Genomic DNA, 26,816 nt, shown 5'->3' with positions numbered 1-26,816 from the left:
GTTTGGACAAATTCATCACATTGCCCTGTGATTAATCCATTGTTCCTGTCCTTTATGCCAGCTTAGGACAGCTTAGGAATTTGGAAATTCCTTGATGGGCTCCTCTTCGTGAACTTTGGTTACTGGTCTGCACTTGACCCTGTGTCACATTGTGGACTACTGCTGTCTGCCAAATGTGGCTTCTCCAGTTCCCAGCAGATTCCCAGGTTCTGTTTCTGTTTCAACCATTGGTCCCCACATAAAATCACATGCAGGACTCTGAGCTGGAAGGAAGCTGGTAGATCTTATAGTTCCACACCTTCACTTTACATTTGAGAAATCAAAGGTTGACATGTGTCGGAAGTGGCAGAACTATGATTCAATCCCAAGTCTATCTTCCTCCAAAATCCACACTCTTGTGAATGGCACTGAAGCCATGGGAAGAATAAGATTGCCTTGTAAGACAGTGTAGGTGTAAGAATAAGGGGATCTGGGTTCTGGGGCACTCCAATCTTTAGAGTTCTAGAAGAGAAGGAAAAGCCTACACAGAAATATGAGAAAGAACAACTGATGAAGGAGATGGAGAGAGGATGCTGTGATAGGAGTCAAGAGAAGAAAGCATTTTAAATTGAGAGGGAGATTAACTGTGTCTGATGCTGTAAGAGGGTGAGTAAGAGGAAGCCAGAGAAGTAACCATTGGATTGGGAATGTGGAGATCATTGGGGACCTTCACAAAGCCCGTTTCAGCAGAACTGTTGAGACAAAAGTCACTGCAAAATAGGTTAAAAAGTGAGGGCTTTCAATTTTCAATTGAGGAATAATGACATTTTTAGCCCTTTTGCATGCAAAAAGCACCCAAAATCAGGAGAAGGTAAAACAAAACCACAAATTTGAGGAAATTAAGAAATATTTAACCATAAGAACACCATAGATGAGGACAGAAAGAATACAGGGAGTGGCAAGTGATGTAAGCAGTCAGATGTAATCCTGAAGAAGAGATACTGTAGAGGAACTAGCCTTGTAGCCTTGCAGAATCTTGGAAAGCTCAAAACCTGGAACTGTCAGATATTGCAGAAGGCAAGGAAGGGTTACAGGGTGAAGACTGGACTATGTTTAAAAGTTTATCTAAGGATCTTTTCAACCTTCAGAACTACTCACCTCCACTACAATTTGAAAATTACCCCTTTTCCAGCTCCACCAGAAAAGAGAAGTATATTATCTGGCAAAATTAAACAAGAATGGTTTCCTGGACGGACACCAGGCATGGGAGATTATGGAGATGTGCATAACAAATGTTGCTACTTCCAACCCTCCCCCTTGTCAATTCCAGAACTAACACAAAGGAAAGAGTTTGAAAACTAATTCTCTGTAGAAATAAGTATTTCAGAGGGGGGAAAATGCTCATACATTGATATTTGAGGGTCCTCAATGAAAAAAATCCTGTTGACAAAAGCTGATCATCCACCAACTGGCATACCCCACCATGCACACAGAGCTTCCAACAAGTCTTAGTCTCGCTCATCCGCTATGAACAGATGTATAGTCAAAGATCACTTCACATTTGAAATCTTTACCAGGAAAAATTAGGAAGTGAGTACTCTTTCAAGAAGTTGTGTTTTGAAGAGAAATGCATTGAATTGGTCAATAGCTAGAGGGAGATGTGGGGTCACAAAAGATTTATTTTGTTAAGATGAAAGATACTAGAGTATATTTATATGCTGATAATCATCTCCAGTATTTTTCTTCCTGACTTGAAACAAATGTGTAGTCACAAATATTTAGAAAAAAGCCTTTGCAGTATGTCTGCTTCTAGTTAGGATGTAGAGGCATATGAAAAACCTTCATTTCCATGGTCAACCAGAAAAGTCCAGACAAAATAAAATTCATATGTTCTTCTGGGGCTAGCAGACACACAGGAAGCACTGATGAACTGAATTAGAGAGAAACAAGCCCTATAGAGCTGAGCAGAGATCTACAGAAACTTCCATACTTGGAGGTGGATACCTGATCTGGCTAGAGAAATTGGAAATGTAGGCCAGCCATGGACAGAGACTTTTCAGGCATGAGGAAAAATCAACTGAGCCTTAGACAACAATGTGTGCCAGAGGGATGGATTATCTGAAAGATCCCCAATGAAAAAAGAAATTTCTTAGCCTAATAATTTTCCCCTCTCACCCACACCTCTGCATTTTTCCAAGAAAGTAGCAGTGGAGGACTTGTTGAAAAGCAGAGAGAAATCACTTAATCCCACGGATACTTGTGGTACTTGGATTCTGGAGTCCTAAGGTCAAGCGAAATTATCTGAAGCTGTGCCTAACTCCCTCCCACCTCAAATACAGGAAAGTTCACAAAGGCGGGGCAGGGCAGAAGGCTGGGACTTCGGCCAATAACACTCTAGGGAATACACTGTAATTAAAGCTGTGCTCCAACCCAAAATCAACCTAACTCAAGGGAGAATCTAAATATTCAGCCTCCCACCCCAGCTTACAAAGATAAAAGGCTTACACTCTGCAATGAGTCAACAAAACAAATCAATATTATACCTAAGTTTCCACTGCTTTTTTAAAAATATACAATGTGTGAAATACAAACTAAAAGATTGTGAGACATGGGAAGAAGTAGGAAAATGTAATCCATAATCAAGAAAAAAACACAGGAATGGAAGCAAACCACAAATGACTCAATTATTGGAATTAGCAGACAGGGATTTTTAAACAACTATTATAAACATATAAAGAATTTACAGGAAAAGGTGAATATAATGGAGGAAAACATGCGATATCCAGGAAAAAAAAAGAAAACCGAGTGAAAACTGTGGACTGAAAATTTTTTCTGCAGAAAATGGATTAATGAACTTAAAAACACATTAATAGAAATTATTTAAACTGAAAGAGAGAAAGGGAAAAGATGGGGGTGGTGATGAACCAGATCCTATTATTTGTGGGGTAATATCAAGTGATCTAATATATGTATAATTAGAATACCAAACATGATGTTCCACACACGGATTCAAGAAGCTGAAAGAACCCCAAACAGGACAAATACCAAAAAAATAATAATAATAACCTAAGTACATCACAGCTGAATTATTGAAAACCAGAATAAAGAAGGAATCTTAAAAGCAGTCCAAGGAGGAGGGAAAAGACATATTACAGAGAAACAACAATGAAAATCACTTACTTTTCACCGGAAAAAAAACACATGCAATCCGGAAGACAAAGGATCAATCTCTTTAAAGAGATAAAAGGGAAGAAAAGTCGATTTAGAACTCTGTATCCAATGAAAATATCCTTAAAATTGAAGGTGAAATTAAGACATTTCTAGAAAGAAAAAAAAGCCAAGAGAATCATCACCAGCAAATCTGCACTACAAAATAAATAAATAAATGCTAAAAGAATTTTTAAGCACAGAAAAAATGATACCAGGTGTAAACTAAAGCTACCTAAGAAGGGAGAGTACCAGAAATGGTAACTATTTTCTTAATTTCATAAAAAGACGATTATTTAAGACAGAAACAATTAACACTGTATTTTGGGGTGAATTACGTATACAGAAGTAGAATATATGACAACGATAGCACAGAGGATGAGAGGGAATTACATGGAAGTATAATATTAAAGGGTTTTTCCATTATATGAGAAGTAGCATAATATTAACTTTTGGTAGCCTGTCATAAAATAAGGATAAATATCCATGCAGCAACTGCTAAAATGAAATGAAAGGGGGGATATTACTATAGACCCTACAGATATTAAAAGAGAATAAAGGAATATTAAGAACAAAGTAATAGAAATAAATTCAACAATTATAATGGAAATTAATAAATACCTGTGCATGTTACTGTATATAAATTATACCTCACTTTAAAAAAATATAGCAAAGAATCTTTGGTTCAACATACATCCTGATGTCATTAATCCTATTGGCCTATTCTTTGGTAAAAATCGCAAAGAAGACATGATTTCTATACATTATAAACAAATGATCAGAGTTGGTCGTGGGACTTCAAGACTCCAAAGTAACAGCAAAAATGTCTTTAATTAATCTTTGCTATTCTGTTCTGTTTACTTCATGTTTTTTTGTAGTCAACCCTGGAGCCCTGAGACATCTGGAAATATTGTGAGTGTAGCATTAGTGGTTAATAGTGATGTGTGTTGACTGTATAGTTGAGGCTCCGAAGCCAAAAACTCCAGGACATTTGAGAAAAGTCGATTCCACAGAAGCTGTTGTACTAGGAGGCAAGTGGACAATGCAGGGCTGATACTGGGTTTTGGGGGGCGGTGGAGGTTGTTTTTATAGACTGAAAATGTGGTAGATATTGCCTAACCCCAAGGAGGATTTTGCAGTAGAAGCATCACTGGGACACTTGGGGTAAAAAGTTGCTGAAGTGCTTCTTGACATGCTTATGTGCATTTATCCTTTAATGTTTTCATCAGCAAATATTAAAATGTCACAATACAACTGGAATCCCAGAAAGTAATCTTCAAGAAGTTTACAAAAATTCCCAGGGCAAGAGAAAGCCCTACAGACACTGTAACTGATTCTCCCCGCTCCCTACCCATACAAACCAGCGTAGTGCTGGTTGCATGTTGTGTGCTCAATAAATAGTTGTGGAAATGAATGAATGGATGGATGGATGCATCCAAACTGGAGTCATTCATTCAACAACACATCACTCTATGTCCATCATTAAGTGTCACAGTGGTTGCAAAAGGAGCACAAGACATATGGCCTGAAAACCCTTAACTTCTAAGTAGGAACACTGGCAGAAATACGAAACCACCAAGGAAAAGAGGCGACTCTTTAAGAGCAGCCTGTTTTCATAGGACTCCCAGACTCTCTCATTTCCCAGGAAGATAATATTTCATTTGGTAGTAACCAAGTCTTCAGAGAGGAGAGCTTCATATCGCCCCCTTTAAAAGATCTTTCTCCCAATTTTCTTTCATTTCTAAGAGAGCATCAAAAAAAATAGACTCTTTATTAATAGTCCTATTGTCCCAGAATTAAAATGGACCCACAATTTCCATGAAACCATCTGTGTTGTTTGCTTAGATGTAGGAACGTAGAGAAGGGGCATGGAGTAGGGAGGTGGGGCCGTAAGTCCTCTGACCTTTTACCAAGGAGGGTGGTATAAGGGTAGTGTGACCACTGCCTGGGACTAGTGAGCTCATCATATCTTGCCAGACACAGAGTATCAAGGATAAGGACAGTTTCCAAAACAGCCTTTGCTTGTTCTGGTACCAAAAAATAGAAAGCTCAAGAAAATACTTGTAAAGGAAAGGAAATAGGCTTAGAGAAAACACCCCAGTTCCCAGACTTTTTTTGGCAGGGAAAAAATACAGAGAAGCCAGGGAACCTTTTCCACAGCCCCATTGTGCCTTTTTTTAGTCTTCTTTTTAAAGTTTTAGTCTTAACACAATATTCCAATTTTAGTGTTACCAAAATGTCCTAAACCTCACTAGTCAATGACCTAGTCAAAGATAAGGGACTTCCCTGGTGGTCCAGTGGTTAAGAATCCACCTTCCAATGCAGGGGATGTGGGTTCAATCCCTGGTCGAGGAACTAAGATCCCACATTCCGCAGGGCAACTAAGCCCGTGCGCTCTAGAGCCCACGGGCCACAATGAAGATCCCGCGTGCCGCAACTAAGACCCAAGGCAGGCAAATAAATAAATAAATAGATTTTTTAAATGACCAAAGATAAGACCACATTTACTTTTTTTGTTCACATTTACTTTTGATGCCCAATCTCCACCCCCCTAATTGTCAGAAATTAGCCCCCCAACCCCATAATGCCCCTCAGCTGTACCGAAGGGTTTCAGGGTGCCACCTCTGTGTGCTCAGGAGTAAACCTCAGTTTTCCTGTCCCAGCCTCACTCTCATATCCCAGCCTCACCCTCATGCCACCTTGTTTGCTGTTATCCTCATGAAACTGCCAACCTGCAGGGCAAAGTTGCCCTCTGCCAGGTGACTGCTAATGCCAACCTCCCCCTCACTTTGGTGGCCTCAGGTGGGGACTCCGCTATCATCTTTAACCCTCCTTCTAATGCATAGATGTATGCTCTTTCTCATTACCAAATGATAGAGTTGAAATTAAACTATGGCTTTCAATGGAATTTATTAAAATTGGGGGGAGGGCGTATGTAAAGAGGTACAACACAGAGAATGGTCTATAACCACATGGGCCCGGACCTGCCCTACAGTCAATCACTACCAGGTCAGCTCCTGCCTGGCCACCGTCCACATGGCCAATGAAGCTTATTTCCTCCTCCCACCTCTTCAGCAAATATTTGTTGAATGTCTGTAATGTTCCAGGTACTATAGCAGACACAGAAGATATAGTGGAGATCAAAACAGACATGGCCCAGCCCTGATGGAGTTTAAAGTCTAGAACTGAAACAAATGAACAAACTAAAGTGAACAGATAATCACATAATCAAATGTTATTAGTTATAAGATGTCCTAAGTGCTATAAAGCAACAATTGTGGGGTGCCATGTGAAGTCTAATTGAGGGAGCTAATTTGAATTGGGGAAGTCAAATGAGGCTACTTTGAGCAATTGATATTTGGGTTGGGATTGAAGGCTGGGTAAGAATTAGCCCAGTGAAGAGCTGGGCAAAGACCTTCCCCAGCCCCCAGACAACAGTGACTGCAGGTGTGAAGGATCTGCTGGAGAAAGGAGCTTAGGAAGACCAGTGGGACTCAGGTGAAGGGAGTGGGAGCAGATCAGTGCAAGATGAGGCTGTCAGGGAGGCAGAGGATCCATCCCATGAAGGCCCTTGAAGGTCATGGTGAGGATTTGAGGTTTTATCCCAAGTGTAATCAATGGCTGGGAAGGGTTTTGAGCAGGGGCGTGAATGCCATGTTTTGATCCATATTTTAAGAACACTCTGGCAGCCATGTGGAGATTGAATGCAGGAGGGGTGAGAAGGCAGTCAAAAGACAGCCAGTGACTTTCCCAATGGTCTAAGTAAGAAACGATGGTCGCCCAGACCATGAGGTTGGCAGAAGAGATGAAGAAGTGTCAGTTTCAAGGTATGTTTAGAGCACGACCGATGGAATCTAATGTTAGATTATGTAAGGGAGCAGGAGAGAGGAGAGTCAAGGTAGGGGGGGTGGTCAAAGAAGGCTTCTGGTTTCTGATTTGGGCAGCTGGGCACATGGTCTGATATCTGGGCACTGATAAGACAAGCAGACAATAATCAGTACATTTCCCAAAGTCTGAGTTACTTGGCCTTAAATATTCCACCTAAAAAGCATCAGCAGCCTGGGCCAGGGACAGGCTCAGGCTAAACCCTTTTCAGTTTGTCTTTTAAAACCTCCAACCTGGCAATCAAGTCTCACCCATGACCACCCCATTACATCAGTTTTAACAAAAGGTTAATTCTGCATTGGACTTCCTCTTTAAGCAATTACCAGAATAGGCCAGTAATAAATTTTATCCATTCATTCATTCATTTATTCAAGAGAGAAACAGTTTAATATAATGACTGAGAGTAGGGCATCTGGGTTGAAATCCCACCTCTGCCACTTAGTAGTGGAGGGGCTTTGGGCAACTTCCTTAACCTCTCTCTCTGTGACTCAACTGAGTCACAGAGTCCTTATCTGTGACATAGAGATAATATTAGTATCTACCTCAAAGAGCTATCCTAAGGCATAAGTAAATTAATTACATGTATTTTTCAAACAGAGCTTGACACAGTATAAGTACTCAGTTGGTGTGAAAAATTGCCATTGCTCTCCATTAATTCAAGTTTTACTGAAAACTGCCCACTGTCTTATGCTGCTTGGCAAAGGAGAAAGCCGGGCAGATTTTTTTTTGAATCAGGTAGATTTGACCTCAAGCCTCTGCCCTCCTACTTAACTAACCTCTCTGAACCCAAGTTTTCTTATCTATAATATGAGGGCAATAATACCCACCTTGAGTGGTTATTGTGAGGATGAAATCAGAAATCTTTGTGCAGGGCCTTGTATATAGTGGATGCTCAGTGAACACGAGGTTCTTTCCCTGCTCAAAAGAAGTTTCCCCACTTTATTTTTTTTTAATTTTGTAATAGATCTTTATTGGAGTATAATTGCTTCACAATACTGCATTAGTTTCTGTTGTACAACAAAGTGAACCAGCCATATGCGTACATATATCCCCATATCCCCTCCCTCTTGAGCCTCCCTTCCACCCTCCCTATCCCACCTCTCTAGGTCATTGCAAAGCACCGAGCTGATCTCCCTGTGCTATGCGGCTGCTTCCCACTAGCTAACTGTTTTACACTCGGTAGTGTATATGTGTCGATGCTACTCTCACTTCGCCCCAGCTTCCCCCTCCCACCCCCCTGTGTCTGGTCTTTGTTGCGGCATGCAGGATCTTCGTTGAGGCATGTGGAATTCTCTCTAGTTGTGTGGCGTGCGGGTTTTCTCTCTCTAGTTGTGGCACGTGGGCTCCAGAGTGTGTGGGCTCTGTAGTTTGCGGCACGTGGACTCTCTAGTTGAGGTGCGTGAGCTCAGTAGTTGTGGCGCAAGGGATTAGTTGCCTTGCGGCATGTGGGATCTTAGTTCCCCGACCAGGGATCGAACCTGCGTCCCCTGCATTGGAAGGTGGATTCTTTTACCGCTGGACCACCAGGGAAGTCCCTGGGGTGTTGCACCTTTTATTGACTTTCTATTGCCAGGCAAGTTCACAACTCTGTAGGCCTAGAAGATAACATGTAGAAAATTGGTAGTAGTCCCCACTTAATTTAAATTGTGCATCTCCACCCTCTGCCCCTAAAGAAACCCCAGAGTGAGGAGGGTAATTTCAAACCCTTTATGGGCTTATTCAGGAATGAAGTTCATATTCTTTTTCAGAAACTACACTTTCTTGCCCTTTTCAGCACAGTATGAAGCTATTTAATTGACAGGAACATGAACGTGGACATCTTACATCTCTGAGGGAATGGTCCACAAAGATTCTAATTGGTCCCCAAACCTTCACGTTTCCCACTGCTATCGGACCCTTTCCCAATACCATAACCCACTTCCTCTTCCTGCCCCACTACCACCTTGAGCAATCAAAGTAAGAAAACATGGGCACCAGCCCACAGAAAACACTCTTGGTCGTCCTAGAAAGCATAGATTGCCTGGGTCTTTATTTTCAAAGCTGACTACATGGTTTTCTCTGGCACAACTCTTCTGGTGGCAGCTAGCTCCAGACGCCTGCCCCTCCTGCCTGCGGTCCTTGTGGTGGCCTTGCCCTGGGTTCTTAGTACCCCCCTTTTTCTGGCTCACATGAGCCCTTTGAATCTTGATATAAAGTTGCCTAAGAAGACAAGTCTTAAGACTCGTTTCCAACGTAGAATGAAAACTTTGTCCTGTTCAGGGAATGGAAATTTTTCACCTGCACATGGAGATTCCTGAAGTGTCCTTTCCCTCAATCCTTGAAATCTCACTTATTCTACACTGTGGCCGACCCTAAATGGATAATTTACTAGAAAGACTTTCCTGCTGATAGGGTTTTGGGGGACTGTTTGGGCAATATAGACTATCCACGAAGATAAGAAGACTAAAGCATGTGACTATCAACAGCCAAATAAAAAATGCTCTAACAAGACTAACAGGGTGTCTTTGGATTTCAGGGAACAGATCCGTCAAGGCCTAGAAGAACTCCAGAAGGTTCTGCCAGGAGGAGACACTTATATGCATGAAGGATTTGAAAGGGTAATTTTAAAAGAGTTTTAAACTCCAAAAAAAGATTGTGATGTGGAAACATCAACACGGGGATGGCTGATGAGACGAGACAGACATATTAAAGGAACTGAGTAACACCCCATGGCAAGAGTGAAAACAATTTTCCCATAAGTGTGTACACGGTAACTCCATCCAAAAGAGCCGAATAAATGAAATTCCTTCTTCCTTCCCTGACACTGATGAAGGGTCTCTTAGCTAATGCTTGGCCGGTACTCGTGAATCATGCCACACACAAGTCCCCTCTATTCCCAAGGTAATCTTTTCTATATATTTCTTCAGAGGTTGAGACAGAATTGCAATGACTTCAGTCTTAAGCAAAACAAGTCCCAGTCTATGAGAGGAAAGATATTGATCCAGGGTAACTTCAGATGAACATGATCTATTGATATTTGAGTGAAACCTGGGTGAATTACATAAAGAATCAAGACTGACCCAAGACTGTGGATCCAACACCAGATCCACTGCCCCCTATGGCATTTGTAGTAGCAACAGTGGCTATATGTCTAATGGCTCTTTCATATGTTTTGCAGGCCAGTGAGCAGATTTATTATGAAAACAGTCAAGGTAAGACTATATTCCTAATTACCATTATGAATTATTTAACTTTTTTTCTGTGTTTCCTTCTGAAAAAGTGCCTCAGTAATTTCATGTTTGAAAAGACACAGGATATTGCCTCTAATCCTTAAACACACACTCCGTCACAGAGGAGGAATGCATAGAAAGATGGCACGAATGAGGTCAAATTCTACTGTCCTGATGATTCCAAAAAAAAAAAAAGTTATGTAAAAGTAATTAAGATCTCATTATGGACTACAGTCTGTAATGCTCATGAACAGTTTTGCATGTTGAATTCATTAAGTTAATAAATACTTGGAAGGGTTAGTGAAGTCTTGGATTTTTATGTCAAATTTAATTTTCTTGTCCTTCTTTGAGCTCCAAGCCTCTTCATTGCTGTGACTGGATACGATTTTAGATTAAGATACCAGTTTGGCTTAAACTTCCCTTCATTTAAGTGGAAAAAAAGGAATAAAATGTACTTAATAGCATGCTTAGCACAGAGAAATAATATTTATTATTATTATAATTTTAGTTATTATTACTATTACTACCCTGTCTTTCATGGGTAGCATTTCTTTATCTGAAGCAAATCTCTTAAAAGAGGTTCAGCATTAGAGCGGGGATTTTCCTCCCAGGCCTGTAGAGGTGTCCACATCCTCTTTCACTCTAAACTGCAACAAATAGGTCAGACCCAATATCAACAGCAACACTTGTTATTATAAAGCCACCATCATCGATGTTACTGGAAGTTTCAAAATCACTGAAAGAATTCTAATAGGTTTTGCCAACTGCAAAACCAATACTTTCAGTAATACTTCCAGTCAGCTTATAAATCATGATGACTGCTATTCTTTGCCAAATTCTTCAAGGGATGTTGCATATGTGGTCAAGGACAGCATGTGAGAAGGACCCCCGAAAGGCCCAGGTGGTCGAGTTTGCCCTCGGGCCTTGGCGAGAGTCATGTGGACTGTTGCTAGGAAATAGTCATGTTTGATTCACTGTAGCTACTCCCAGCTATCAGTCCAGCGACCATTTCACCAGGTTTGGGCTTTTTTTTTAAGAAAGACTTGGAAACCCAGAAACAAAACATATTCCCCCTTAGAGTCTGTCCCACATTCTTCTTCGTGCCAGAGCTACTTCCGGTCCCCAAAGAAAAGTTGTTGATTCTCACAGTACTGACCTTGGGTGGTGGAGCTGCGAAGAGACAGACGCCCAGGGCTGAGAGGGGGTTTCCCTTGGTGCAGCGGGATGAACTGAGTGGGTCTGTGTTGTTTGAGCAGGATACAGGACAGCTAGCGTCATCATTGCTCTGACCGATGGGGAACTGCATGAGGACCTCTTCTTCTATTCAGAGAGGGAGGTAAGCGAAGGCCCGGCCTATGTCTGACATGGAAACGGCGCTTCTTCCTTCTGAAATGGGCTGCGGTCTTTCCACTCGGGCAAAATGTTGTGTTCTTTGTAAAGTCCCTGGATGAAATAGTGTCCCATACGTGAAAGATAATACCAATAACTCATTTTAAAAGTGAATCTTCATGTCTCACACCTGGTAGGTATTTTTCCCTTTTCCACAGATTTGCATATTACTCTGTGTTTTAAGGGACGAGATATATCTGCCATGCCTTTCTCGAAAGCAGTGTTGAAATACCATATATAACTTTTCAACAAATCCACTGGTACTATTTTTCCTTCATTTCTACTAAAACCAGGAGGGAAAAGAATTACTTGAAATATGTGAAAGCCAATTTTGTCAAAATGTAGTAATCACTGAAATTCTTCCTCTAAGAACCAAAGTTGAACATTAATTGGGGAAAAGTAAATTGTAATCTCTCCTTCAGTATTTCTTTTTTCCTTTTCTTTATGCCCTTACAAAGCACTCCTTAAAGCAAGTGAAGGAATCCTCTCTAAATGAAGCTTTCAGTTTACAAAGAGATTCAGAAAAAGAGGTTTATCTAAGAGTTGAAAAGTGATGTTTTTTTTTTTTTTTTTTTTTTTTTTTTTTTTTAAAAAGTGATGTTTATATTTAGGAAATTCTTTCCTTTCAAATTTCACATTTGAGCTATATGTATATGTGGCCCCAGGAAACCAGTTCACCATAGGAATGTACTGAAGCCTCATTAGTGACAAAGGCTCATTCAGGCCAAGTTAGAAAGAAACACAATAAGGAAAGAGACAGGCAGTGATGGAGGGAGATACCAGCCTCTGGAGGAGGAATCAATCAGAGAATTACACTTATCTCAAGGTCTTGACTACTATTTAATTTAAGTTCAGCTCCGCAAGCAAGAAATTGATATGCATTCATTCATTCATTCATTCAGTGCTAACTGAGAGCTTGGCCTGTATGGGCACTTTGCTAGACACTAGAAACACACTGGTGAGTAAGACACAGTTGCTGCCTTTATGGGCTTTACTGTGTAATACTGTTCAGCTTTTTGAAGCCTCTGTTGGCAAAGGGCATGAGGAAATTAAGTAGATAAACGCATTACTGACCCCCTACCCTAACTTGTACAAAATTTACAAGGGGGAAACCCACAAGTAAATATGACAGAGGATCCCTGAGCATCCAGGAAATAATATATTTCTATACTCTACAGTTGAAACTGACTGTATAATGGGAATGCAAAATGGCTTATTTGGATGCTAAATAACCGTCAACTAAAGTAAAAACCCTAATAAGGAAATAACTGAATATAAAATAAATGATAGGTGTCAGAGGTTTAAAGTAGAGGTTAGTAGAAAAGAATTTTAGGTATGGCACACACAAACTTGGAAAAATATTTGCAGTGCCAACGCCAATAGGACGAAGGTGTCTGAAAAAGAAAGATAAAGCTCAAGATATATAAAGAAAATGAGCTTTTCCATTTTTGATAATACTATATAAAGCCCAACTAGAGGAGAAAAGCCATAGAAGTCGTTGCAGAGAAGGCTGGGGCTAGACTGTACCTAAAAGTTTATTTTATCCTGAAAGCAGCAAGAAGTATTTCTAACATGAAGGAAAAAAGATGTACGTTTCTGTCCCTTCTAAAATTCAGTGTTAGTCACAAGTGGGTTTGAGTACTAAGAGAGGGGAAAAAGGGACGTGATTCAAATCAATATGCATATATTGAGCACCTACTATATGTTTACTATCAATGATTTATTAAGTTTCTACTGTATATACCAAGGATTTCCAATTTTTATTTTCTCTTCTGAAACAAAGAACATGGAAGAGCCTGTAATAAATCAGATATTAAAATCAAGCCAAAATCTGGATATTATTCATTAGGTTGCCCTTTCAATACTTACTTGTAGATAAAGTCATGGGTTCACCCACTCAAATATGGACCTTAAATCCCATACCATTGACCCAGTGTCTTCTTTGGGAATAAAAAAGGTCATATTCACGAAGGTGCTGACATTGATGAGTATCTGCATTGTTCTACGCCTCATGTGAGGAGCTCTGCATTTATTTTCTCATTTAATCTCCAAAGTACTTTACAGAGAAAAGCCAAGTGTCAAACCCAGGTATGCTGGATTCCAAAGGTCACATCTTTTCCGATAGAGCACGCTGCCATTACAAAGGAAGAACGTATGTCAATAAAAATCCATCAGAGGAATAGAAAAGATAATCATTTCCCCAGAATATTTAATATGACTTAGCCTACGGTATCCTTTTCCTCCCCTCGTCATTCGAAGCTTCTCATCAAGACTCTACTTCTGTGGGTCTTCCTCAACACTTCTCATTAGACTAATCACTCCCCTCACATCCACCATATTGCATTAGAATATGATGTTCACTGGAGAATTGGCTCTTTGGGGACAGGGATTGCCCTCTCCCTTGTGGTACCTGGCATATAGTAGGTGCTCAATAAATACCTGATCACTGCAGTTAAGCTGGGTGATCCAAAAGGAGTACATTTGCCACTGCTTCTCTCTCTAAATGTCTTTTCTTTCATTGGCCCAGGCTAACAGATCCCGAGATCTTGGTGCAATCGTTTACTGTGTGGGTGTGAAGGATTTCAATGAAACACAGGTATGAGCATGGATTTCCTCAGGTTTGGGAGCCTACTCAGCTTGTGAATGATAGAAAACCTGCAGTCGCTGCAGAGGGTGCATCAACAGCATAAATGCCCATTAGATGGATGATTTTTCCAGAAATGCTAAGCAGGGAGGGAATTATTGGATGGGTGAGGGATGTGAACCTATTTGCTAATGTGCTTGAGGGTCTTCAATGCAGACCATCCAGGCAGCATCTTTTTTGGTTGACTTTCTTAGTACATGTTAAATTGCCAGGAGGTCAAAATAGATCGAAATTAACTTGGAAAACTTGTTGGTTTTTTTTTTAATTTAATTTGATAAATCTGATTTTCTTATTTGAATGGCAAACATCCCTTTTTTCTCATTAAAGGTGCAATGCATTTCAATACCCCCCAAAATGGAAATAATTGGCCAGTGGGCAAAAAATGTATGTCCAAGTGTTCACAATAAGCAAATTGTAAAAATGTGTTAGCAACCTAAATAGCTGTTCTTCAATGTACTTCATAGTTTCTTTTTGTTCCAATAACATTGACAAAGTTCAGGATGTGTTGTTAAATGAATAAAATGGGTTACAAAACAGTATGGGAATAGTATGAGTCTACTTTTTAAAATAAAATGTGTATATTTGTATAGGAAAAGTCTGAAAAACTATATCAAATTAACAGTAATAGAAAGATGATGGATGGATGGATGGACAGACAGATGAATTATTAATAACTTTTTTCCTTTTAACACTCCTGGTTTTTTGAAATTTCCCAATGATTGTGTATTACTTTTACAATCCGTAAAAATCCTGGCACTGACTGACTGTGGCAATCACAGCACTAGACAGAGTTTGGGAGTAGAAAATCTCCGTAGATCGTTTCTCCTTTCTCCAGTCCTCTGCTCCCAAAAGCAGGAGCAACCAAACCAATCGCAAGGCTCCTTTCCTCAATGAGCAGTTTGGGTGAAAGATAAGGGTCCCCATTCATTGGGCTCGCCCAACACCAAAGCTTGAATTTATTTTTAAAGTTGCTTTGAAAGGAAACTTGAGTCTGTTTGATTCGAATATAGTTGCCAACAGAAATGTGGTTGAATGGGAGAAAAATAAGCCAATGGCCTGCCCCCAAATCCATAAATACATCAACCCAGGCCAAATGTTCATCTAGCTGGGCAATCTTACCGCTGGTCCCAAGGAGACAAGTATTAAAACAAATGTAAAAGCTGGAACCGACCCTCCGGACCCGCTCCAGAGAGTCCCCTGGTAATCTCATTATGACTGAGGGCTTCTCAGTGAGGTCCCTGAGCCCAGGCAAGCCCTCAAGTTCCAATGGGTTTTAAAAGGAGATGGAGGCCCCTGGGCCCAGTGGCTTTCCTCAGTTCTCCACGTCCAAGCCTGACACATCTCCGTGTGTGTTTGTGTTTGCTGTGTCCTCAGCTGGCCCGGATCGCCGACAGTAAGGATCATGTGTTTCCAGTAAATGATGGCTTCCAGGCCCTGCAAGGCGTCATCCACTCAGTGAGTAGAGCGCTTCCTCTGAGAATGGGTACCCGGGCGCTTTCTGCCCCCTGACCTGCTGTAGATACCCCAATTCCATCTCAACTAAGGCTGGTGTTCTTCTACATTTCTTTGTATATCTTTATATCCGTCGTGTTCCACGTCTCCATCCTGCCGTTCACACGTGTTTCTTTTCTCATTCTCCTGTGCCAATTCTTTACCCTACAATGGAAAATTAAAAATGGAAAGGAAACTTGCTCTGGCAGCGAGCCAAACTTCAGGCAGTTCTCATACTGGAAGGACTGCAGCCGATGCTGTGCACTTGACCGACCTCAGCTTTCCCAACCGTGACAGCTTTCTGAACATTGCAGGCTCAGCCTGTATCACTTGGCCATCAGAGGCACTTTCGACCAGTGGTTTTCTATCTTGGCTGCCCATTGATGATTATCTGAACAGGATTTTTAAGATCTTCCCAGGTGATTTTAATGGAACCACTGCTTTAGATCTATAATCCCCAAATATGAAGGTTTCTTTTTTTTATATTAAACTTTTATTCATTTAATGAATGGAACTTACCTGGAGTCACAACATAGATTCTTTTTTTTCTTTTTTCCTTTTTTTTTTTTTTTTTTGTGGCTCATTTGTTTTTGGTTTTTTGGTGGGTTTTTTTTAATAGTTGATTTACAATGTTGTGTTAATTTCAGGTGTACAGCAAAGTGATTCAGTTACACACATACATACACACACACACACACACACACACACATATATTCTTTTTCAGATTCTCAGATTCTTTTCCCTTGTAGGTTATTTTAAGGTATTGAGTATAGTTCCCTGTGCTATACAGTAGGTCCTTGTTGGTTATCTATTTTATATATAGTAGTGTGTATATGTTAATCCCAAACTCCTAATTTATACCTCCCCCTGCTTTCCCCTTTGATAACCAGAAGTTTGTTTTCTATGTCTGTGGGTCTATTTCTGTTTTGTAAATAAGTTCATTTTTTTAGATTCCACATTTAAGCAGTATCATATGATATTTGTCTTTGTCTGGCTTACTTCACTTAGTGTGATCATCTCTATGTCCATCCATGTTGCTGCAGATGGCATTTTTTCATTCTTTTTCATGGCTGAGTGATATTTCACCCTCATTGTAAAATATGAGGGTTTCAATGTTCCCCAGAGTTTGCACCGGCACCAGCCCTCTTTTTCATCCCATCCTGGTTTTTTATCATCCCTTTCCTATCAGTGAACAGGACCTGGCTTCCTGGGCCTCTCTTTTCTACCATCCATCCCCAGGCTAGGCCCTTGGTCCAGCTGGAATATTGGAGGATGCTAGTCTTTGAAGCCTCAGCCAGAAGGCCTGTGTGTGTGCTGCTCCTGTAATAAAGTCCAGGGTTGCTGAAGCCTCCATCTTTAGATTTGGGGACCAGGCAGACAGACAGTGGTTTCTCCAGTTGGAGCTTCAGACTTGGGGTCCAGGATGCAGATTCAGAGCTCAGAGGACCACTGTCCTCTTAAGATGTCAATGGGGTCTTGATCCAGGGTTACCCATCAGGAGCTTGGGATCTGCCCAGCTCCCGCAGACTGACCTAGGAAACCTCCAACCTGGATGTGCCTCAGGCTCCCTCTCCCTCCCTCCAAGGCTTGCTTAGAACCCCAGCAGAGTGGAAAGCAGAGTGAGAAGTAGGAACTTTGGAGCTGGGCAGCCCAGAGTTGAAAGGCTGCCCCAACAGCTTACCATTTATAGATCCTTAGATGAGGTATTTCGCTTAGTTCCATATTTGTATAAGGGATTAATGATAAGACGCATGCCGTAGGCTTGTTTGAGGATTACAAGAGCTAACACTAGTGCAAATACCGAATATTTTTCCAGGCACATAATCAGTACTCAAGACATATGAATTATTTCCTCTTCCATGTCCCTTCACCATCATATGAGAAACCTTAGTGTCAACTTCCTCCTCACCCTCTAAATTTTCTTGAATATGCATAAAAGTCACCTGGGGAATCTTGTTTGCAATACCCGTTCCCAGGCCCTATCCCCAGGAGCTTCTATCACAGTCAGTATGTGATGGAGCCTATGAAACTGCATCTTTTAAATCTGCACGTTTTAATCAGTGCCCCAGGTGTTGTACTTTCACAATCTTGATATACGTGACCTTACATTTTCAGAACTGTGAAAAATAATTCCACCCCAAGTTGGGAGTTCCTATCCTAAATATGTCCATATGACAGTCGTCTTCTTTAAGATGTGTTTGCGAGGAACAGAAACACACTTAAACCACCTTAACCAGAAAGTGAAAATTATTGAAAGGATAGAGGAGTTATCAGTGCCAATTATGGATCCCCAGGTGAGGAACCCCTACTGTAAATAACTTCTGGGGGTCAGTGTGGCATACTTGACAGTATAAGTGACAAGAGATGTAATAACCAGGTAAAACAACACCCAAATAGTGATTTAGATAGACAGTTAACATCAGGATTTGGGCCTGATCATGAATCCTGTGGCAGCTCAGAGGTCTACTGTTCTGGACTGGAGCCTTCATGAGAAACTGGGGTAGACCTGAATTCCTAAAAGACCAAGGATGGGTGGCGGGTAGCACCAGAGAAGAGATGGCATGACCTCAGTGCAAAGACTGGAAAAGAGCAAGCATATTTTTAAGATAATAATAATACCTATCTGTCTGGTGGGAGAGTTTGGATAAAGGAGTCAGGAGTAATGGGAAATAAGCGGAGACATTGGGTTAGAAGCAGATTGATGAGAGCCTTGAAGGAATTTTGACTCCAACTTAGTGTAATCACTGAAACATTTTGAACATCTAACAAGTAATATTTAAGAAGAGAATCTGATGGCAGTGTCCCTATATATAGAAAGGACACTGGGGAGGCCCAGAGGCAGGAACCCAGGCATGAGGCTACTGCAGAAGTCCTTTCTTCAGATGGCTGGGTTTAAACAGGGACAACTCTTACCTGTTCAAAGGTTCTTATGAGCCATGTGCCACATCATTCAACAGTTGGTTCCTACCCAAATAATTTGAGTGTTTTTATCTGCATAAATTGCTGTTGTCCTTGAGTATTTCAACCTTAGCAACTCACCCAAGCTCAACATGAGCCCAGATGTTTGTAAAACTCTCCCTAACCCCCAATGGAAATCATCCCAAAGATGTTTAAGAAATTTTAGTGAAACAGTCTTCTAACAGGGGGAAAAAATAATTTGAGACTCCAAACTTTTAGCCGAATGATAACATTCTTGTGAGCTTTTATCTGGGAGTTATGCTGGTGGTTGCCATCCTTCCAATACTTGAAACCCATGTTTATCGCAGTTGTTAATTCATTTGCCTGGACAGAAAAACAGGGACAAGCACAGCACAACTCGTCTTTCTCGACTCAGACAGAAATAATTATGGCCTGAAAGTTGGTTAACTAATTTTAAGAAGTAGGTTCATTTTTCCTTCTGGATACTGAAAAGAAAGCTCTTGTTTCCTACCCCCTCCCTGCCCACCCCCCCCCCCCCCCCCGCCATCTAAAGCATCTATTCCAGCTTTTTCCCATGGACGTTGTTTTGTGGCTGGTTATTTTCTCATAATAAAGTAGGACTGGGCTTAATTATCCAAAATAGGAGTGCAGAGCAGCTTTCAAAAGCTCAAATAGTTCATGACGTTTTAGACCCATGGTGACCTTCTTTTTTTATTGAGGTGTAGTTGATCTGCAATATTAGTTTCAGCTGTACAGCATAATGATTCAATATTTTTATAGATTATACTCCATTTAAGGTTATAAATTATTTGCTATATTTCCTGTGCTGTACAATATATCCTTGTAGCTTATTTATTTTATACATGGTAGTTGTACCTCTTAATAGTGACCTTATTTTTAAATCCCCAATCAAGATGCAGGGGCTAATATTTATTCATTCCTCTAATACTCATTGAAAACCTTTTATGGTAGACTCTGGCCATTTGGTTATAAGTAAGCAGGTAGACACCCTATCCTGGTGGAGCTTATGGTCTGGTGGGAGGGACACATAAAAACAAGTCAATAAATAAATATGTATAATTATGTGATACCATGTGACACATGGTATATAAGAAGTAACATATGACTGAGATTAAGAGTAAAGTGGTTGGTAAAGAACTCAGGCTCCTGTGCAGAGATAAGCTGAAGGTGAAACAGAGTTGTTCATTGAAAGAGCATGGATAGAACATTCTTGTCAGAGCAGAACCCTAAGATGGTATATAACAGAATGAAAGAAGAGTAGGACTTGGATGGAAAATGACAGAAGATGAAGGAAGCAGCAAGCAACGGCTAAATCATGCAGAGCCTTGAAAACTATGCTATTTTACTGTAAGGTCAGTGGGCAACCATAGCCAGATACAAAGTCTGACAATGGAACAATCATGCTTGCAATCAAGACTCTCAGGGAATCTAGAGATCATGGCGCTTTATCCAGCTCCCCTTTGGATAATGAATAAATAAACACTCAGGACAAGTAGTCATGAGGCCTGTGAAGAAGAAGAAAAATTACTATGATTTACTGAGCATCTTCTTTCTACCAGCTCCTCTGTTAAGCACTTCCACAACCACTCTCTGAAGAGGGACTTATTATCCCCATTTTACAGGTGAGGAAACTGAGGTGCAAGCAGTTAGATAAACTGCCCCAAGTCTGCCCACTCATAATGGTGGAGGAGGGAAGTCTGGGTCCAGAGAGCCTGCTGTTTCCACAATACTGGGCTGTGAATGTCTGAGGAAGTGGAAAATCACCACTGGATTATCAGAAGCTGATTATTCAAGGCATGGATACATCAAGTCCCCGGATTCTCTGCTTCCTCAATCTGATTCCTGTGTTTTGGTCTTTTTACTGTTCCTCAATCCTCTCTACTTTAAGGAGGAAGTACTTATGTTTCAGATTTGCATAACATGTTATTTTTCAAAGTGCCCTCACTTGTTTTCCATTTTAATCTCCCATCAGTGGGACATAGGAAAAAGGCAGAAAGAAATCAATGCCTGTAGATAACTTATCTGGGGTCCAAACATTGTTCCTTTTCCCATTTAATATTATCCTTTTTAAAAATCACAACAGCCCTAGGAGGGAAATATTCCCATTTTACAGATGAAGAAACTGAGGCTCAGATACCCTGCACAAGAGCACACAGTTCTAATGGGGAGATCAGGGTTGGAACCCAGTTCCATGACTCCAGAGCCCAGGCTTTCTCCCACCTCTATTTCCTTAGGAAGGTAAAAATAAGAAAAGTCATCATTTAGTGAATTCTTAGGTGCTAGACCCTGTGAAAATCACTTTACATAGTCATCTCATCAAATTCTCACCACCACCATTTAATGTAGATATTATTACTCCTTCTAGAGAAGCAGATACTCTAAGGACAGAGAGATTAGCTAACTTGTCCAAGACTACACAGCAGTGGGCAGTGATCCAGAAGAGACTCAGCTCTGTCTCTAAGGTCCATGACAAGGTGACCATAGTGCTCTAGTGAATGATGTGGGTAGGCCAGGAAGCAGCTCCATTTCAGAGAAGGGGACCCTGAAGACCAAAAACGTGAAATGACTTGACACAGTTCACACAGTTATAGCAAAGGCAAGACCAGAACCCAGGTGGGTTCTCTGATCTGAGTGCACCATGGGTGGGCAGGAGAGCTCTTTGCCATTTACTATTAGGTGGAGAGTGCCTCTGAAAAATCTCAATTTCTGCTCAGTGGATGAAATTCCATCATCATCATGAGAAGCTGGCAACTTGACACAGGCTGAAAGGAACGTCTTCCCTTCCACACTTGCTCAGGACTCTACCTCGGAGGACAGAACTCCTTCTTGTTTTTGCAGAATTCGGTTGATAGAATAAGACAAAATTTGGATGGTTGGAAGATTGGAGCCCTTTAAGCCAGTAAAACTGTAAAGGAAGAAACTATTCCTTTGCCTTTTCTTATTGTGGCTTCCTCGGGGAATTTCCACTGACCACAACTGGTGAATGTAGCGCCAGCCCTCAAGTGAAAATATGAAGCAAAGGTCCAGCGAGGCTCCTGGGTCTTTGTTTGCCTTTTCGAAAGTGCTGCAGGCAGTGAAATGGGAACCTACATGAAAGCTGGGTTTGGATAACACTGAAATGGGTCTGCAGCTTTGAATCCCAACGCTTGGCCTGGTTACCATGATGCCAACTCCTCCTCCCAGCTGTCCCCACTTCTTGTGCAATCAAGGGCGGTACCTGGAACCAGGCACACTGTCTCTGAGAAGGAGAACCCAGCCGCTGGCACCAAGCCATCTCCATCTAGGAGCATTTCCCTAGAATAAATATTTAAGCCTCAGTAAGGCTTCCTATTAATGCGAGGGTGAGTCAGCGCTTAGCGCTTTCTACATGTTTGATCAACAATAAACAAGTATTGGGCAAATGTGACTATATTTGCAAGGATTTCTTGCAAGTTTTGGCACAAACATCCTGTTATCAAGGAAGCTTTAAGATTACCGAAACTGAGGAATGAATCTATTCCGTGGTGTATATATATTTATTTTATTTATGAAAACCATGTCCTGTGCTGGTTTCTCCCTTCCACTCACGGGAAGGTGAAAGAAATGGAGCCCCTGATCCAGCCCTGGTGAAGCTTTGACAAAAGGCAAAGCCGATCTTCCTCGCTTCCCTCCCGTCTACTCTTCCAAGACCCCCACGAGGAGCTCCTAAGGGTTTTCCTCAAATCAAAATCTGCATCACATTCCTGTAGTCCTGGAAAGTACCTGACTTTACTGAACCAACTCTCTTTCCAGAGCTAGCAGAGGGGAAGGCCCGTTTCAGCAACAGCCTTTCTCTTAATCAGCCTTACTTGTGGTTGGAAGAAACCACCCTTATTTGTGATCGGAAGAAACCACACTCTCCTCCTTTGCCCCATCTGAATGCTGTCTCGAGTTCTGTCTCAACTTCAAGGCTATGCTCCTGTCCTCTCTTCTCTGAAGAGCCTGCCCTGGTCTCTCCTATACCTTGAACTCTCCCTGCCTTGAACTCCAGTGGCGCTAATTGTTGGCATCACTTGCTTGGCATGTGCCTTTCCTCCTGGTCAAATGCTGAATTGTGCAGTCACAGAGACCGCCCCCTTTGTCGTATTCCCCGTGGTGTCCAGTGCATTTATGTGCCGGGCTGTGCATATGTGTTCATTGTAAAGCAGGGCAGAGGACTGCAGAGTGTTCGTGACCTGCACTGCACCACAAGTGGGCAGTTTTGTGGCTCCGTTTCTTGTAAAAGCCCGTTAGTCCTTCCCCCACCCTCTTTTCCAGGACCGTATCTACAAAAGATGGCATTTTGTGCCCCATTCACATTAGCAGGCCTGGAAGCATAAATAGAATCAATTGTAGTTTCTGTAGTGAGCAGAAAATCTTTTTAAAAAATCATTTGCCTCAGCAGTCTTTAATTAGACTCAGACTTTGCAGACATTCAGGCCAGGCATTTCAACTAAGCTATTTTTTCTATTTGGCTTATGAAAGAGTCCAAATGTAGTTTTAAAAATCCCATTGCTTGAATAGGCTACAAAGATTGCAGAGGGGCATGTTCAGTTAATCCTCAGGTCACCCCACACCCCTCCAGCTCCTTCTCCTATATCTAGGAATCTGTTGAGAATCATTGTAAAAGCAATAGCAGAATTTAGAACAAAACCCAATGAAACGCTGCAGGGTTTAGCTCCCAAGGAGGGCCACTGACTTTGCCAGTATTCAGCAGATCAGCAAGCTCTTCTTACTAAATAAACCACGTCTTGGAATTCACAGTTATCTGAGCTTTCCTTCTGAAAACAGGAGAGGAAAGTGGTTTCACGGAATAAAAATGAATTTCCTCGGATTCAGAACCTTGTTTGTCCTGTGCTTCTTCACACCAGACTCTCGTTGAGTGTGAAACTGAGAGAAGAGTAGCATTTATTTAAGTGAGCTGGGTGCCCCCCTCCAGACAAAAATTCTTGCATGTTTTGAGGATGAGCTTTATTATCTAAAATTCAGTAACCTCTTAAGAATGTCTTTCTTGCATGTTGGAATATTTATTTGGTATAATGTATGACTGTAACATAAAATCAGATATGAATCCCAGAAAGATGTGTGTGTGATAGTAAATTTTTATTTTAAATTCAGATTCTGTAGAACTGGATATGAATCTAGGGTAATGTCCATAGTTAATAATAGATATGTCTATTGATTTTAAGTGCGGAGTGCATTTTACTTAGGAAAGGTGACTATCTTTTTTTTTTTCAAAATTTTATTAGAGATCAAATAATTTCAAAATTCATGGGGGCAACATTGGCAGTCCTGAAGGCATGAATGAGCCAGTTTTGTGTCCCAAGCTCCCTGGCCTTTTCTAAAAGCAAGCCTCCAGGCTTACCCAATGTGCATTCTGCCATCAGCTATATTAGTGTACCTGGGACCCGGCGCCCCACCCCCCAAACATATACTTTTACATTTTTCCCAAATAAAGGGGTCAAGGCCTTTTACACAGCAGGCCCATCTAGACCTTAGACATGGGAACATGATACACCTACAACATTATTGTTTAAAAAGATAAGCCATTTAAAAAGATGGAGGTGTTGAAGTAGACCTCCTGGGAAGGCAGCCCCCAAAGACTTAATAAGAAGAGGGAGATGTTACAAGATGCTGAACATAGCTTTGTATTCAAAAGACTATAAAAGATTAATTTAAAAGATTTAAAATTTAATTTAATTTAAAAGACCAGAAAAGATTAATGTAATAAAAGATTATATTTACAGGGAAAAAAAATGACTGATACATAATATGCTAAAATGTCAGTTAATGAAGCCATGCAGGAAGTGTGCCATTTATTTATTCAGTAAGTATTTATTTAGTGCCTACTATGTGCTAGATTAGGCCTTGTGGATACAGTGGTGGGTAAAAACAAATCTCCTTGCCTTTGTAGAGGTTATAGTCTGAGGAAGATCGACAATGACCAAACAGTCAAAAGATAAATATATAATTATAAACCACAGTAAGTCCTCTGAAAGATGGCAATCTATACTAAAATGTGAATTAATACAGAAATATTTCATTGGTACACTTAGGTCACAAAATCCATACTGGATTTGGAGGGTGACTGGGAGAGTGAGGTTAAGGAAAACTCCTAGGTTTTCGTCTTAGAGAACTAGAGAGATGTAATTGGGCAATAGATAGTTAACTACCTGTGGGCCAGCCTACTTCAAGCTCCAGACATCTTTGAAGCAGAATGTACCCTTCACAACAAGTAAGACACTAAGAAACATGCTGTCTAGATATATGGAAGGAAAAAGTCCCTATACCATGAATGGATAAAGGAAACTGGTCTTGTATTAACACACAAAAAATCTTCCAGCAGGAAATGGCCAAGTAAATAAAGATTGATACTTTATTAGGGAAGGAGACAGAGCAGTTAGGGGGGAAAAAATTAGGTATGCTTATGGTAACGGAGGGATTCATAACAACTCTATGCAAATATTCACAATCTTTAAGGATTCTTGAGAAATCTCTGCATAAACTCTGAACTTTATGAAAAAGGACTTTAGATTTTTAGAATCAAAAAATATATATATAAAGTTTTATATACAACCTGGACTGGTTCACAATGGATTTCACTTTTTTTTTAATAAATTTATTTATTGATTGATTTTTGGCTGCGTCAGGTCTTCGTTGCTGCACGCGGGCTTTCTCTAGTTGTGGCGAGCTGGGGCTACTCTTTGTTGCGGTGCGCAGGCTTCTCATTGCGGTGGCTTCTCTTGTTGTGGAGCACGGGCTCTAGGTGCGCTGGCTTCAGTAGTTGTGGCTCGCAGGCTCTAGAGTGCAGGCTCAGTAGTTGCGGCGCACGGGCTTAGTTGCTGCGTGGCATGTGGGATCTTCCCGGACCAGGGCTTGAACCAGCGTCCCCTGCACTGGCAGGCGGATTCTTATCCACTGCGCCACCAAGGAAGTCCGATTTCACTTTAAGTCTATTAAACAGCCCTTATTACATGGCAAAGTTCTTTTACATCTGTTGCCTCTTTTACTCCCCCAACACTCTCATGAGGTGTGCAGGAGTGTCACTACCAGTAACAACCTGTGTACTTATAGAGTTCTTTGCAGATTTCAAACATGCTTACCCATATATCTTCTTTTTGAAATCTGCCCAGAAGGTAGCAGGAAAATATTATTAGCCATCTTTCAGGCATTTTCAGCAAATAGGATTTAGCAAGAGGCCAGTGGTGGGTGATGGGATAGAAGCAGATATGAGATAACCATCTTTGCCCGAGAGTAATAGCAGTAGTAGCAGTAATAACAGCGGTAACAGTCACAGCTACCATTGTTTGAGAACCGAATATGTGTCAAACATCCTACTAAGTGCTTTACTACTAAGGTTGTTCTGAGCACATTTCTTGGTGCCTTGTTTTCATGAAGGGCACTTGTTGGCTGATGGCCCAAGGTTGTAAAATACTATTTATTGACCAATCACATCTGTCTAGTTCTGTCTGTAAAACAAAAACCTTGTCAGTTTTCCTTATTCTCACTCTTTTCCTCACTCTCTAATCCAATACGAATTTTACCACCTAAGTTCTATTGATTTTACAAACTAAATATCTCTGCATTCATGTGTATTACTCATTTTACCACCAGACAGCCCTTTGAGGTGTTTTTCTTGTTCTCATTTTACAGAAAAAGAAACTGAGATTCAGAAGTTTAATAACTTATCCAAATCCTCATGGCCAGTAAGTGGTAGGGCTTGTATTTGGACATAAATCTATTTAAAGCCCAAATCTATTTTTTCTGTCTCTAGAGCCCAGGTTCTTAAGATTAAAACTACCATTATTTGAGGACTTCCAGACCCTGTGCTATGGACTCTGCCTATATTATCTCATTTAATCTTCCCAACTGAACAACCTCATGCAGTCGGTGCTGTTCTTATCCCACTATTACAGATGAGGAAACAGAGACTCAGAGAGGTTATGGAACTTGCCCAAGGTCACAGTGCTCATGAGTGAGTTGACTCAAGCAATTCGACTCCAATTTAGTTTAATACTAAACTATTAGTATGTTAAACTGTTTCCCAAAATTGGGGTTCAGACTAGTTAAAGGAC

The 26,816-nt window shown here is 40.9% G+C and overlaps 1 protein-coding gene across 3 annotated transcripts in view; it reads left to right on the top strand.

Annotated features, from left to right (window-relative positions):
• Positions 1-26,816, top strand: part of ANTXR1 (ANTXR cell adhesion molecule 1) — a 244,310-nt gene that overhangs the window by 49,448 nt on the left and 168,046 nt on the right. For all 3 annotated transcript variants that reach the window (XM_082426036.1, XM_082426038.1, XM_082426037.1), the window contains exons 4-8: positions 9,587-9,668; positions 10,229-10,262; positions 11,537-11,616; positions 14,197-14,265; positions 15,688-15,768. In XM_082426036.1, the coding sequence (XP_082282162.1) occupies positions 9,587-9,668; positions 10,229-10,262; positions 11,537-11,616; positions 14,197-14,265; positions 15,688-15,768 (346 nt within the window). The remainder of the gene's footprint in view (positions 1-9,586; positions 9,669-10,228; positions 10,263-11,536; positions 11,617-14,196; positions 14,266-15,687; positions 15,769-26,816) is intronic.

Source organism: Balaenoptera physalus, assembly GCF_965194825.1.
Source record: "Balaenoptera physalus genome assembly, chromosome: 15".
Lineage (NCBI taxonomy): Eukaryota > Metazoa > Chordata > Mammalia > Artiodactyla > Balaenopteridae > Balaenoptera > Balaenoptera physalus.
Note: the sequence above shows the minus strand (reverse complement) of the source record. Positions and strands in the feature narration are given on the sequence as shown.